This window comes from Vitis vinifera, chromosome 11 (assembly GCF_030704535.1).
Source record: "Vitis vinifera cultivar Pinot Noir 40024 chromosome 11, ASM3070453v1".
Classification (NCBI taxonomy): Eukaryota; Viridiplantae; Streptophyta; class Magnoliopsida; order Vitales; family Vitaceae; genus Vitis; species Vitis vinifera.
In genome coordinates this window covers 10,999,778-11,014,175 of record NC_081815.1, presented here as the reverse complement: position 1 = coordinate 11,014,175, position 14,398 = coordinate 10,999,778, and the positions used below count along the sequence as shown (strand labels likewise).

Genomic DNA, 14,398 nt, shown 5'->3' with positions numbered 1-14,398 from the left:
TATCATTATTTTTATTTCTTTCAACCGGTATTAGGATCATACAAAAAAGATAAAGAATTTTATGTATTTGTTTCAAGTACCCTTAAATTGGTACCAGCTGGGTGATAGAAAAAAGATGAAAGTTGATTTTGATGTATTTACTTCAAGTCCCTCATCTCAACAAGAACAATTATGATAATTGGAGCATCAAGATGAAGGTTTTGTTTGATTTGCAAAATGCATGAGAGGTTGTAGAGAAAGATTACAAAGAACTACAAGATGAAACTACTCCATCACAATATCAAAGGAAGTTTTTGAAAAGTATGAAGAAGAAACACAAGAACGCTCTTACTATGATATATTAAGAAATGAATTGAGATACTTTTGACAAGATTCCAAGTGCAATCATAAGAGATATTACATAACACACAAAAGAATAGATAAAGTACAAAAAGTAGTGTGCAAAAAGTGTAACAATCATAAGGGAGTTCCATTAATAAATGGGCTGAATAAAAAGTTTTAAATGAGGACAATTCAACCACTAACTAAAGTTTAATGATTTCTCCGTCCTCATTCTTAAATACTATTTCAAGACAAAAATAATTTCTATTACTACTTTGTTAGTTGTTTCAATAATATATACAATGTCATAGCAATAGTTCAGAATTTGAATATGGGGGTCCAATTTTATTTAATATGTTTATTACTTAGGTATAATACAATATTATATAATGTATGGAAAATGAAAATATGATCACATACCAAACTTTAATTTAATACTAGTACTCCAAAATTTTCCTTTAAATAAATACTTATTAAGCGTACTGTGGTATCTGACATAATAGTGTAAAGATAAGTGTAATGTTAAAGGAAAAGCAAGGTCGAAGAATTGCCATACGAATAATTTATGAGCACCCTAAAATACTTTATCTACTCAAGGTCAAAGAATTGCCTCATTATTTATCCTATTATCTACTCACAGTAATTCAATAAATTTGGATGAATGGAAAGTCATTACTTTTCAAATTATCAAGTTAAATTATAAATTAAAATTTTCATATTTTAAAATATATCTTGTGGGACCAAAATTTTTTACCATAAATTTAAGTTTGGCAATAATATGAATATTTCAACTTTGTTCAATATCATGCCCTAAGCCCTAGGTCAAGTTTGAATAATTTACTTTTCATACCGAGTTGATTTTTCTATGTTAAGATCCTTTGTCTTTTATTTAATAAAATGATAAATATTTAAAAAATTAGTACACAAATTTAAGTTTTTTTCTTTATCTCATTTTAATAACTAATAAAAATATGGCATTTTAATAACAATACATTCAAATGCCTACAAAGGAAAAATAATAATTAGTTGATTTATTATTACTTTATTAGAGAGGTTATAATGTTTTTCTTCTATAAATTATAAAAATATTAGCTAGGAGAATCAATTTAATGATTGACTATTGAAATAAATTATAATATTTGAAAATGAAATTTTAAAAATACTACATTTACATAGATATTATTAAATTTTATAATATATAAGATTAAAACATATTCTTTTATTTCAAAATAAAGCAGAATTTTTTTTTTTAATTTTATTATAAAAAAAATAAAGATTGGTTTTTCTTGTCATCCATCATAGCTAGATTTTATTATCAAAAGTCAAATACAAATTAATGACTAACCATCCAAATAAATAACACTAGAAGACCCAAAAAACTTTAAGACTAAAAGAGTGAAAATTGCAACATAATAGAAAAAAAAAACTTATATATATACCATAAATAGTTTATAGTAAATAAAAATAATGTATTAACTAATTTATCTCCTCTTCATTTTTACTTTTATTTTTTTATGAAAATTATTTGAAGGAATATAATTATAAATTTCAATTTTTCATTAACTCTTTAATGAAAAATAGTTCGATCTCATAAATCAATTAAGTAAAATTTATTTTGAATTCCAATTTTATTCTATTAAATACTAAAAACGAGGGTGTAGACCCTTTTTAATAGGTAGACACTTGTTTTTTATTACTGTTATTTATTGTATTTTTTTTTCCTCTCACCACTTTTCTTGTCACTTGGGAGTTTTGTCTTTTTTTACATGACAGTGGAGACCTTCTCTACGGCGACCAAAAAGTAGAAGGGATATTCTACAATGAGAATTCCTTTTAGGGTTAGTTAGGGAGAGAGAGAATGTAGGCCATGGAGAGGGGACACATGGAAAAATTTTTGGCGGGGCCGTTTCTTTAGAGAGAGATAGTGAGGTGAAAAGGGTGCATCAGTGAGTATTGATGGGGAAAAAGGAAAAAAAACATAGGAAAAAGAAAAAAGAAGAGGTGATTTGGAGAAGATTTTTAGAGAGAGAACTCGGGAGAGGAAGGGGAGATTTTCTTTTTTCAGGGAATGGGGATTTTGGGCTGAGTATGGTGAACGAGAGTGAGCTGGGGATAGAAGAAAAGTTTGCGAAAAAAAAACTGAGAGAGTTAGAGAGAGAGATATAGAGGTATATTCTGGGTTTTACAAAGCAGAGAGGGCTTGCATTTGGGGGCCAAAGAACGGCAGAAGAAAAGTCGAGAAGAATGGTTTAGCTGGCTTACTGATTTCGTTGGTTTTTGGAAAAGGACATAAGACGCTTGAAGCCCAATAGAACGTTGCTGGAAATGAGCTCTCCCAGGTATGAAAGTAATAGATTTATTTGTTCATTTGGATTCTTATTGTTCTTCTACATTTCCTATTGATATCTGAATATTATTGGCTTGCTTGGGAGTGGATAGTAAAGGCCACTTGTTACTTGTTGAAATTTGATCCTGAATCCATATTTGCCATTGTTAATCTCACTCTGTTTTGTCTCTACTGTGAAATGCTTGAGAATCATGTTAATATTTACATTTGACATGGTTTTTTCCACCCAGTCAGTAGGCTCACTGCAACCTATGAAGTGAAGCCTCATTTGATGATATCTTTATCCATTTTCTTTTATGCTCTGTTTCCATGGTTTCTTCCTTATTGTGGCTTTCCTTTGTTCTTGGCTCTTATCCAAATGCATGGGCTGTGAGAAAGAAGACCTAGGTCTGGTTATAAACTCCTACAAGGATACATGTCCTCAAGCTAAAAATGTTATCAAAGAGCATGTCAGGTTTTCTGTGTAAACTTGTAGACACTCAATTTTGTCCTCCTATTACATGTCCTATTAGATACTTGTTCGATACTTTACAGTAGTCCTTTGGTGGCTCATAACTACTCACATTACTTACCTTTCTTAAGCTATCTCAGAGACTTTGGTTGAGGGATTTATCTAACCCCGTTGTGACTCTTGACAGCCCTAATTTAGACTTAGGCCCACTTAGGCACCCTAGATCCATTTAGATACATTTGGCCCATTAGACATCACCTTAGGCCCATTTAAATGCACTTGGCACCTTTTAACTTGCACTCATTCACCCTAGGTTACTTAAACAATCTTTCAGAATAGGTCATTTGGACACTTCTTTTGGCATAGCCTACTTAGGCGTGTTCTTGATTTTGGCTACTTCATTTTCTGAGATAGGATGAGTATTGACTTGACTATTTATTACATGAAATGAACTTTTATTTTTGAGGGTTTGACTTTGACATTTAAATTATTATAATTCGTTGCATTACTTTAATTTCTTGATTTTTTTCTAATTGCATACGTCTGATATTTATTTTTATACCCTTATCAATTTATTTGTTTGTTTATTCACTTATTCATTTATTCTTTAATTCCATGAATTGACATTTTGGATTTTTGTGGCTATGTGATTTGATTTTCTATTTTATTTTATTCTATTTCCAATTACATGATTTCTTATTTCAACTTTATTTTTAATTTTGCATGAAACTTGGAGCCATCAAGGAGAAGAGATCACGGCCAAATAGGGAAACTTGGAAAGAATCCGGGTTGCATATAGAAAGTGGGCAGATCACGACTTTAAGAAGGAATCCGGGCTGCATATGATTTGCTTGAAGAAACAATCAGGGCTGCATATAGAAAATGGGCAGATCACGACTGAGGCACATCCGGGAGCATATGGAAATAAGATTAAAGGGGATCTGATCACTTACCAAACAAGATACGGTTGCATCCTTAGGGAAATCTCCAAGTGAGGCACACATAATGGACTTCCCATATCCACGTGCATGTAGGAAAAAATGGAAATAAGATATTCCATAAGGAGTGGGCTGCCTTATAAATAAATGAGAGGATCCAAGCATAAGTGATTTTTTTTAGAGGAACAAGCAGAGAGAACACACAAGGACTTTTCTTTAGGAGGGTAGAGAGGACACGAGAGCAATTCTTTTGAGAGGACACTCGAAGAACTTTGAGGAGTCGACATATAACCATAAAAAAAATAAATAAAAGGAGCAACCCACAAAATCTCCAAAAATAACGGTTTATAGGTAAGTGAACGCTTTCAAATTTATTTTGATTTCGTTTTGATTCATCCTTTTGGTCTTGAGTGTTTTAATGATTTTAGTTCTTTGATTTAATTAATCTTATATAATAAATTTCTTGTTTTAATTTCGATTTAATTTAATTTATTTTTTCTTTTTTTAGTTTGGATGTGTTTGTGGTTTTAATTCTTTAGTCTAATTTATCCCATTAGGTAAAGTTCCCTTTTTTATTTCAATTCGATTTAGTTTTAATTTATCTTTTATGTTTAGATGTGTTTGTAGTTTTCTTTAATTTAATTGTTTCTATTATAAAAGTCCTTATTTTTTAATTTCAATTTAGTTCAATTTTAATCTATCCCATATGTTTGTGATTTTAATTCGTTAGTTTAATTATTCCTATTAGAAAAGTTTTTATTTTTAATTTCAATTTAGTTCAATTTTAATCTATCCTATATGTTTTTTTTATTTTAATTCGTTAGTTTAATTATTCCTATTAGAAAAGTTCTTATTTTTAATTTCAATTTAATTCAATTTTAATCTATCCTATATGTTTAGATGTATTTGAAATGTTAATTCATTAGTTTAAGTATTCCTGATAGATAAAGTTCATATTTTTAAAATCCCAAATTAGTTTAATTTTAATTTACCTATTAGTTTAAATATGTTTGTGATTTTAATTTCTTAGTTTAAGTAATTTGCGAGATAAAGTTTATTCGTTTTTTTTCGGATTAATTTAGTTTTAGTTTATAATTTAATTTGAATGCGTTAATGATTTCAATTCCTTAGTTTAAATAATTTAAGAGATAAAGTTTACTTTTTTTAATTTTGGATTAACTTAGTTTTAGTTTATGATTTAATTTGAATGTGTTAGTGATCCTAATTAGTCTGATTTTAATTCGTTTTTAGTTTAAATAATCACGCTAAATAAAGTTTGTGTTTTTAATTCCAATTACTTTAATTTTAATTCGTTTTTAACTTAAAGGCATCCGTGGATCTTAATTATTTAGTTTAAATGATTGTATCAAGTAAAGTTTGAGTTTTTAATATTCCAATAATTTTATTAAGTAGAATTTAATTTCAATTTAGTTTGATTTTAATTTATTTTATAATCTGAATGCATTCATGATTTTAATTCAATTGTTTGATTAACCCTCTTAAACAAATTCCATATTTTTAATTTCGATCTTAGTTTAATTTTATTTTGTTAATTTATTTATTTGTTTTAGTTTAAATATATTTGTGATTTCGATTTGATAGTTTAGCCAATCTTATTAGATGATGTTGATGTTCTTAATTTAATCTAGTATTAATTATTTTTAGTATTGAATGTGTTTGTGTGTTTTCGATTTCATCAACTTTGAATTTAATTCGTTTATATCCAATTTTGCAGTTGATTATAATTTTGTTTAATTAATTAAGTCAATCACATGCAATTATTTTCATGTTTTAAGTACGGTAATTTTGGCTTTGATCTAGTGACATTTAGTATGAGCTTTAGGAATTTTAGATAATCAATCCAGTTAATTGCATGTCATTGTTTTCATACCTTCAAGATTGTTGAACTTTGGTCTTTGATTTATCATATTTTGTTAAAATGATTCCATATTATTATCTCCATATGCTAAGTTTGTTGGCTTTAATCTTTGATTGGTTATTTTTATTTTAATTCATGTGTTTCTTGAAATCTAAATGTTAGTCTTGAGTAATATTTTGTTAGTTTGTTTGATTAGGAAGTCATAAATTTGATGCCTTAGTGATTGTTAGTTAAATTCTTATTTTTTGAAGGCCACTAGAAACTCATGAGGGTTGGTCTTACCTTCACCACTTTAATTGACATGATTTTCTAAACCCTTATTTTTTTATTTTCGTTTTCTTTTGTTTTGATTGGTATTTTGTTTTTTGTGTTTTATTATTTTAAAAATTAATTCTTTTTATTTTAAAATCAAAACCTTTTTTCTCCGAAGACCCCTTTAAGAAATTCTATTTTTTAAAAATTCATTTAGAGCTCTTAGAATAAAAAAATCCCATTTTCTTAAAATAACATGCAACCATTTTTTGATCGGTTTGCATCTTTCTCGGTTTTTAATGAAAATTTTAGTTTTAAATCAAACACAAATCAAAGCTCGTGGTCCCACATAAATGGGATAATTTTGGGCTAAATTCGTGTATATCATCAATTGGGGAATTGGTGAAACCCCTACATAACAAAAAAAAATATTTAAAAAAAAAAATCCTTTTTTTACTACCATCTTTGCTACTTATTAAAATCGTGTTTATCTTTTTTTTTTTTTTTTTTTTTAAGAATTCTATGCAAGACATGTGTGATGACTGGAAATTTAGTGTACTTCGATCATTCTTTTTGTTATATTAATTGGATGTGCATGTTAGGATTTTTTTGCTCTAGTATTTATTATCTAACCTCTCCATGTCCCGCAGAAGCATGGTATGAGTTATATATACTATCTAGGTACGTTCCCTAATACCCACTTTCTAAACCCTGTGAACATGATTGTCATTGCATACCATGCCCATGCTTGCTATCCTATTTGATTGCCTTGATGTATATTTGATGCTTGTTTGATTATCTCTGACAAAGACACATATTGTGTGATATATCTTTATACTAACTTTCATGTTTCATGATAGCGCTTGAGAAGCTGTTCAAGTACGCACTTTGACTCTCTTCTATGATCAGACTTTCTTGCTTGACATATTATTTTTTGAAAACCCTTAGCTTACTTAGGTATCCATGATCAACCATTTAATTGCCACGTTTCCCTCAACTTAGTCAATAGAGACCTTTTTAGAAGTACCTTCCCAATAGGTAACCTGATCCCCAGACCTAGACTCGGGTTTTTCAAAGACATGTTTTTTCCAAAAATTATGGAGTCACATTTTAGGGTTTTTATTTTTTGTTTTATTTTCCCTTTAAAATAAAAATAAAATAAGTGGCGACTCCGACTTTTTTCCAAAATTAAATTTTCACAAATAGAAAAGTGAGTCTCGCCGATCGAGTGGGGGTGCATGTGAAAAATGCGGGTCCACAAAACTCCACGAGAAAACCATTGGGAAATGGTCTGAGAAGGTATTTCGCGAAGCTGTGAAAAAGTTGGTCAGAAGAGCCTTCTGACGTTTCAACAACTCCAGGCCTTATCAGTGTTAGTTTTGAAGGTGATTATTATGGTGGGAATGGACTATGGTTTGGTGAGTAGGGTTCTGCTATTCGAGATCAAGAGGGGTTCAACTGATTTAATGGCACCTTTCAGAATTGGCTACTACACCACTTGTGTGTAGATGAGGTGTCAATTGAGTTCTCTTATTAGATGGCATCATTATAGAACACTTGGTTGCTCGACAGTTTGAATGGTGGCACTCGGATTCCAGCTACACTTCTTTTATCCTTAGTTTCTTTAGTTGCTCTTGATCATGCAGGCTAATCATAGCTTCTTCATGGGCCCCGAGGCAGTGGCGATGTTAATACTCTTCTTGGCCACAAATTTGGTTCTCATTATTCTGGAGATATGTCTCTAATCGTCGTTGGAATCCTATACTTAAGAATGCTTATGTTAGAGATGTCAGGTTCATAACATGAGGTTGTCTTCTCTCTTCTAATGCAATTTGTTAGAGATCTTTCTAACCGTGGGCTATTCAAAGAGAGACTGGAGGAATTGAAGAAAATCATATATGGGACGAGATGCAGGCAATTTTCTCTTGCTGCAATAATGGTTTAAATTAAGCTTATAGTTTTCACCGGGTGCTTCAATCATTTGGATATTCGGGGATTAATTTTGGTTTAATCTTTTATCAATGATCCTGTTATTGTTACTGGTATTGGAGTCATAGATGGTGGAAGGTACATGTTCATGGCTTATTTAAAAGGGCTCTTGATGTGGTGTTAGGATAAGTTCTTGCACACTAGAAAGCCTAGACGATCCCTAAGGTGATCTTCAAGCTCCTCACCAAGCTTGTGTTCGCTCTATTCTTACCCTGCCTAGTCTTCATTAATTTGGGTCAATCACCTACTACATTGGATTAGTCAAAGCTGGAGCCTCAGAAGATGAGAAACAGGATTTTGTCAGTTCTGTTGCCACAAGGTCCCATGTGTATGCAATCCACATGCATGGCTACTTCGGTGTGCATGTGGCTAGTTCTTGCTTGTTCCCAACCTTGGTATTCTCAGTACCTGGCAGTCTCTATACAACTCGTCCAGACCCTAACACCCTCAGAAGAAGATATTTCTAATTCCTCTCTTCCAACCATTAAATTCTCCATTCGAAATCCTTCCTTCATTAAATCCAAATCCCAAGCCAAACGACACCATGCCTAACACCTCAGGACAAGCCCACCATATCCACGTGCTTCATACCCACCACCTTTAACTTATCTCATCACCATGCTTACTACCATCAGTTTGTCCCTCGTCATCATGCCCACCAATCACCCCTCATGCCTACCCAACCTAGCTCTAACCAATCTAGACCACTTCTCCACTGCCACTAGCACCAACCCATGTGAATGAAAACACAGAAGCATGGCTTCATCCCTGTTTTTGGTAGCTATCAGTTTGGAGGTAATGCATGGTCAACCCATTCACCAAGCTCAGCGTCCAACACACTTTTCTTAGTCATCGATGTGGGCCACTATCACATTTACCTAAAGTTGCTCATGCTCACCAATCATCAACCATCCCGTGACGTATGGCTTGCTTACGACCCATCACTCGAAATGTCATTCTCATGAACACTAGACGCAGGGTGGATTAGCTTACCGACAAGCAGGTTTGCTTGGCATGTGGAGGATCATGACTTGCACAATTTGAATCATTTGCATATGGGAACGGGCAAGACTAGGTATGGGATAGCCAAAGTTGGCAAGCTTCTGGAATGTGATTTTGAGAAGAGCAAGTGCCATCCACTGAACGGTATCATGTAGATGTTCCAGACAAAATAAGTCTAATGCCTAATTTCGACTGTTCATTTCGGTCTGAGAATAACAAAATGAATTGAGAACGGGCACATCCTTAGAGCAAGTTCAATTAGGAACCCGATTGAGCTCAGTGGAGGGACTTGAAGCATTTGTTTGTGATGATCCAAATTTCCAGGGATGCGAAAATCCTTATAGTGGTGATATGGTTCATGTAACACCAAATATTGGTCATTCATGAGATTTTATATATAGAGATATACGGAAGTGGTCAAATTGGCTCCGAAGTAATTTTGGTATTGATAGGTGGCGCATTGATTTTGTGAAAGGCCTCTCAGATGCTCATTGACAATGGATAATTGACATGGTTTCCACCATGGGATTCATCTAGGTCCATTTCCCAGACCCAATTGGTTGTTGTTCTATGTGAGTTTGCTGCATAATTTCTAGGTATGCTCCAAAAACCCATTTTCTGGATCCAAAATACCTTAAATACAGAAGAGTTTGTCATTGTCTACTTCAAAATTTGTTGCCTAAATATTGAAAAAGATACATCAGCTTATCTAATCGATCATTCTTTGAAGTTGGGGATGTGGGTGTTATGAAGCTTCATAAATGTGAGGAAATGGAACCCGAAAATTAGCATCTTAATGGAATGAGTGGTTCAGGAAAGCATGCTTTGCAGCTATACAACAAAATTTAAATCAGGGGAATGGGTTTTCAGTTTGAAAAGGAAGCAGAAGTGTTGTCAAGTCAAATGATGCCACCTTTCTTGTTGGTGTTCTTTGCTTGTAGGCATCTTAAACCACTGTAGAGGGCTGTAGCTTTACCTGAACCCCTTCCTAGGCTTTTTGCCACCTCATAAGCCCTAAGGCTCACTCGTCGTGCATGGCCACCTTCCTGTGCACCACCCTAAAGGACACGTGTCTCATCTTCTTGATTCTTCATCCTTGCTTCTAAACATTGACTTTCAAAAGTCCGTTTTTGAATAATTTTAACTCTTCAACTCTTTTTTATTTTTCTTCCTTAGCCATCTTTAGGTTTTTAAAAAGGCTTTTATTGTCATTTTCTTCTCAACATGAATTTTTTCTTATTTTCTCTGATTTTAAATAATTTCTCAATTTTAATAAACTTGCTGCAAATATTTTTTTTTTCAACAAGCATCTTTTGCAAAATTTCTTTGATTTTTAATATTTTTTTTATTTTCACGTTTTTAATATGCATAGATACAATTGTATAATTCCAAATAATAGAGTTTATGAAATTAATCCATACCAAAATAAATTAGGAGTTGGTGGGGCCTTACACATGAGTTTTCTCCTTTGATTATCGACTGATATGTTTAATGAACATTGCTTGATTTTTGTCCTACTATGTGACATGCTTGTGATTATTCTATACTTTTTATTGTTCACTAACTCTGTTCCCATTATAGCACATTATTAATTCGCTACACAGGTACACATCCTATCTTTTCTCATTTGTTTGATCACCTTTCATTACATACTTTAGCTATAGTACATCTTTAATCACTATTTGGTATCCATGATTGATTGATCGATTGCCACACTTGCCTTAACTACTTAGTAGAGACCTGATTTTTAGGGTTTAGAGGGGTGCTACAATTTGTCATTGTACCTTTCTGATAGATAACCTGATCCCCATACCCGACTTGGTTTTCGTAAACTGTCTTTTCTTTTTAAGAGTTACATTTAGGGTTTTTTTTTCTTATTTTGTTTTCCCTTTAAAAATAAATAAAAAATAAGTGATGACTCCAAAACTTTTCTAAAAATAAAATTTTTCACAAATAAAAAGCGAGTCACATCATTGAGTGAGAACACATCGTGAAAAGTGTTGGTCCACATAGGGATTTGATTTAATATAATTCTTAGACATCAACTAAAATACGTTTCTTTTTAGAATTTTAATTTTGTCAAAGGAAGGAACTTATAATAAAATTTGTGATTTAGAAGAAGATATATTTAAGTATAAAATTATTTAATTATAAAAATATTATTTTATAAAAGGACAAATATGAAATTAAAAAGTAATAAAATTTTAAAATTTACTTTAGTTACTTTTATTAAACAAATTTAATGGTTTCTTTTTTTAATAGTATTATGTAGTAAATGGTTTAAAATTTATATCATCAAGCACACATAAAAAAAAGGGATTTATCATTCTTTTTACTTATACGTGATTTGCTCTTTTATCAAATACCTCCATCTTAAATTCAACCTCTAAAATATAAATTAGCATTTAACTCTTAAATTTATCTAAAAAAATAATTTTAAATGACCTAATATTTTTCATTACAACCCTTTTATTGTTAGAGGATTAGCAATGAGAATATAATAAACATAAATTATAGTAAATTGAAAGACTCATATCAAAAAATCATTAAAAGAGTTCTAATAACCTACAAAATTATAAAGCAATAGAAATATATATATGAAGTTTTTAATGTTGATGTATTAGAGTAGGCTGACAGTTTTGTTCAATTATTGCATTGAGTTCAAGGTATCATACTTTTGGCGTCTTATTAATTAGAATTGAGTTCAAGTCATGCTTGTAACTCTATTCATATTTGATGTATGAACACTTTAATATATTAGAGTATGAGAAATGATAATTACATGTGTACTAGGTGTGATTTTGTAGGGAATGTAAAAGATAGAGCCAAAAGCACAATTTGGGGCATAGACCTTCCAACATCACACATGGGATGTTTGTTCGCTCATAGGACAATCCAATGTTCAAATATTCCTCGTCTTCTTTGGGACCTTTGAATGCCTGAGCTTTTGATAATGTATTTTTAGCCTATTTTTATATTTTAAAAGTTTTTTTGTAAGTTTAGTTCAAGAAAATCTCTCCAAAATGTTCTCTTAAGGTTTTGATATATATATATATATAAAGTTTTCTAAGTTAAAAAATTAATACACTTGGAACATAATCATTCTCCATGCCATATTTTCTATTTCCCAAAGCTTTCAAGAGAAATATTGAAGGAATTTTCAATAAAAAGGAATGATACAACATGGGTTCAAGCCACTTTATGAGGTTGGAGCCCATCCTTTATTAATTAATTATCTAACCGGATGTATAAATTATCAAATGTGCGAGAGGCGTTCCCTTTCTTGCACCATTGAGCGAAGTTGTGAAACGACTAAGATAATCTAGGTTGGCCCAAAGTTTAGAGAAACTAGGTTGAAATGAAGCAGAAAATTGATAAAACATAAATTTTTTTTCTTCCACGTGGCAGAGAATGTGAAGGGGGCAGGTATAACCTGTCATTTGTGATTGGTCTCGAGCCCCGGAAATGTATTAAATCACATTTAACGCAATTTCATCTTCCTCCTCTGCTCTTCCTATTCCTCCTCAGGTCTCAGAAGTCCATGACCTCCACCCAGAAGCCACACTTTTTCAGGATCATACACCCGTCGTTTCTTACACATGGATACCCTGTGAGTATTCCTCTTTCTTGCCTTCTGCTAATTTTATTCTTTCGTACTACCACAGTACAACAGTGAATTTGTCAACAAAATTTCACAGGGAATTCCTCAGATTTTTCTAAAAGAATATGGAAACAGTCTCTCAAATTTTGTGTTCCTCCACCTTCCCACTGGCGCTGAATGGCGAGTAGAATTGTTGAAACTCCATGGTGAGGTTTTGTTCGGCAGTGGATGGCAGCGATTTGCTGACTTCTATTCTATAGGATATGGGCATTTCTTACTGTTCAGATACGAAGGCAGTTCCCATTTCCATGTGCTTATATTTGATATGACCGCTTCTGAGATTGAATATCCATACGCTACTACTCCCACTCATGACGACAACCTTCACGAAGTTTCTGTTGGGATTTTGGATGATTTTCCATCCTCCAAAACAACAAATCATATAGACACGATCGATGTTACCACTAGTGAAGTAGTGTTCCACCCTAATGGAGCAAGCAGCTTGCCAAAAGTTGAGGACATTCAGAGTGATTTTCCAACCACCCACAAAACAAGGATGATAACAAAAAACAATCCTTCTTTTAGACCTCATAATGCTTGCAGTTCCCACCTTTATGATTCCTCAATTCCAAATTTTAGGGGTAATAAATTTTGCTTGAGTTTTTATTTTGTATTTGATTGATGCCTCATGCTGCTGTAATCTTATCCATCCATTTCAGATGGAGCTCTAGAAAGAGCTAAAGCTTTCAAATCCGAAAATCCTTTCTTCATTGTCACCATGCGACCATCTTATGTTGGTAGTTGGTACGGTTTGGTAAGCTTTTAAATCACAATAGAGTTTATTTTTGCTCAAGAATTGGCATATCAAATCTCAACATTTTCACAGATCATGATTTTTAAAGAAAATAATCTTTTGTTTACCCATGCAGGGTATACCAGTGAGTTTTGTCAAGAGGCACTTCAAAAGGGATAACAACAAAACAACCCTTTCTGTTTCAGATGGAAGAACTTGGTCTGTCAAATACATTATGAAAAAATCCAATGTAAAATTCTCCTCTGGTTGGACAAAGTTTGCGAGAGATAACTCTTTGGAAGTAGGTGATGTCTGTGCCTTCGAGCTGATCGAATGCACCGGAACTTCACTCAAGGTTGTCATATTTCGGAACAATGAAGATGCAGGTCATGATCACCTGCAGCAGTGAGAGTAGAACTTTTAAATTTTGTATATGGAGGCTTGATTTGGCATGATTTTGGACAAGTGTTCAGATGAATTTTGTGCTGTTTGATTGTCTTTGAACTCTCAAAATGAAATGTGGTTTGACAATGCAATTATTTTGTAGGATGAATGATATAATTTTGTTGGTATATCTCTTTTTTTCTTCATTAGCAATTATTTTTGTATCCATAAATCTGGAGTGGACCTGGAACCTGAGAAGTTGTAGTGAAAAATAAAAGGGAGAATTATAGTTCAGATGATCCATTAATTTAGCAGAAAGGTTCCTATAAAAGTGCAGAGCTAGCGTTGACTGCCAGCAAACAAGTTGGAGCAACTAAATCTTTTAGATCAGAAAATCTTTCTTCATAGTCACTTGCCTCCATCTTATGTTGGTAGTAGCAG

At 32.3% G+C, this 14,398-nt stretch overlaps 1 protein-coding gene across 1 annotated transcript; it reads left to right on the top strand.

Moving 5' to 3' along the window:
- Positions 1-12,292: 12,292 nt before the first annotated feature.
- Positions 12,293-14,104, top strand: LOC104880728 (B3 domain-containing transcription factor VRN1-like). The gene is made up of 4 exons (XM_019222965.2): positions 12,293-12,789; positions 12,878-13,421; positions 13,500-13,594; positions 13,710-14,104. The coding sequence occupies exons 1-4, from the start codon at positions 12,721-12,723 to the stop codon at positions 13,980-13,982; spliced, it is 981 nt and encodes a 326-aa protein (XP_019078510.1). The 5' UTR covers positions 12,293-12,720; the 3' UTR covers positions 13,983-14,104.
- Positions 14,105-14,398: the final 294 nt, after the last annotated feature.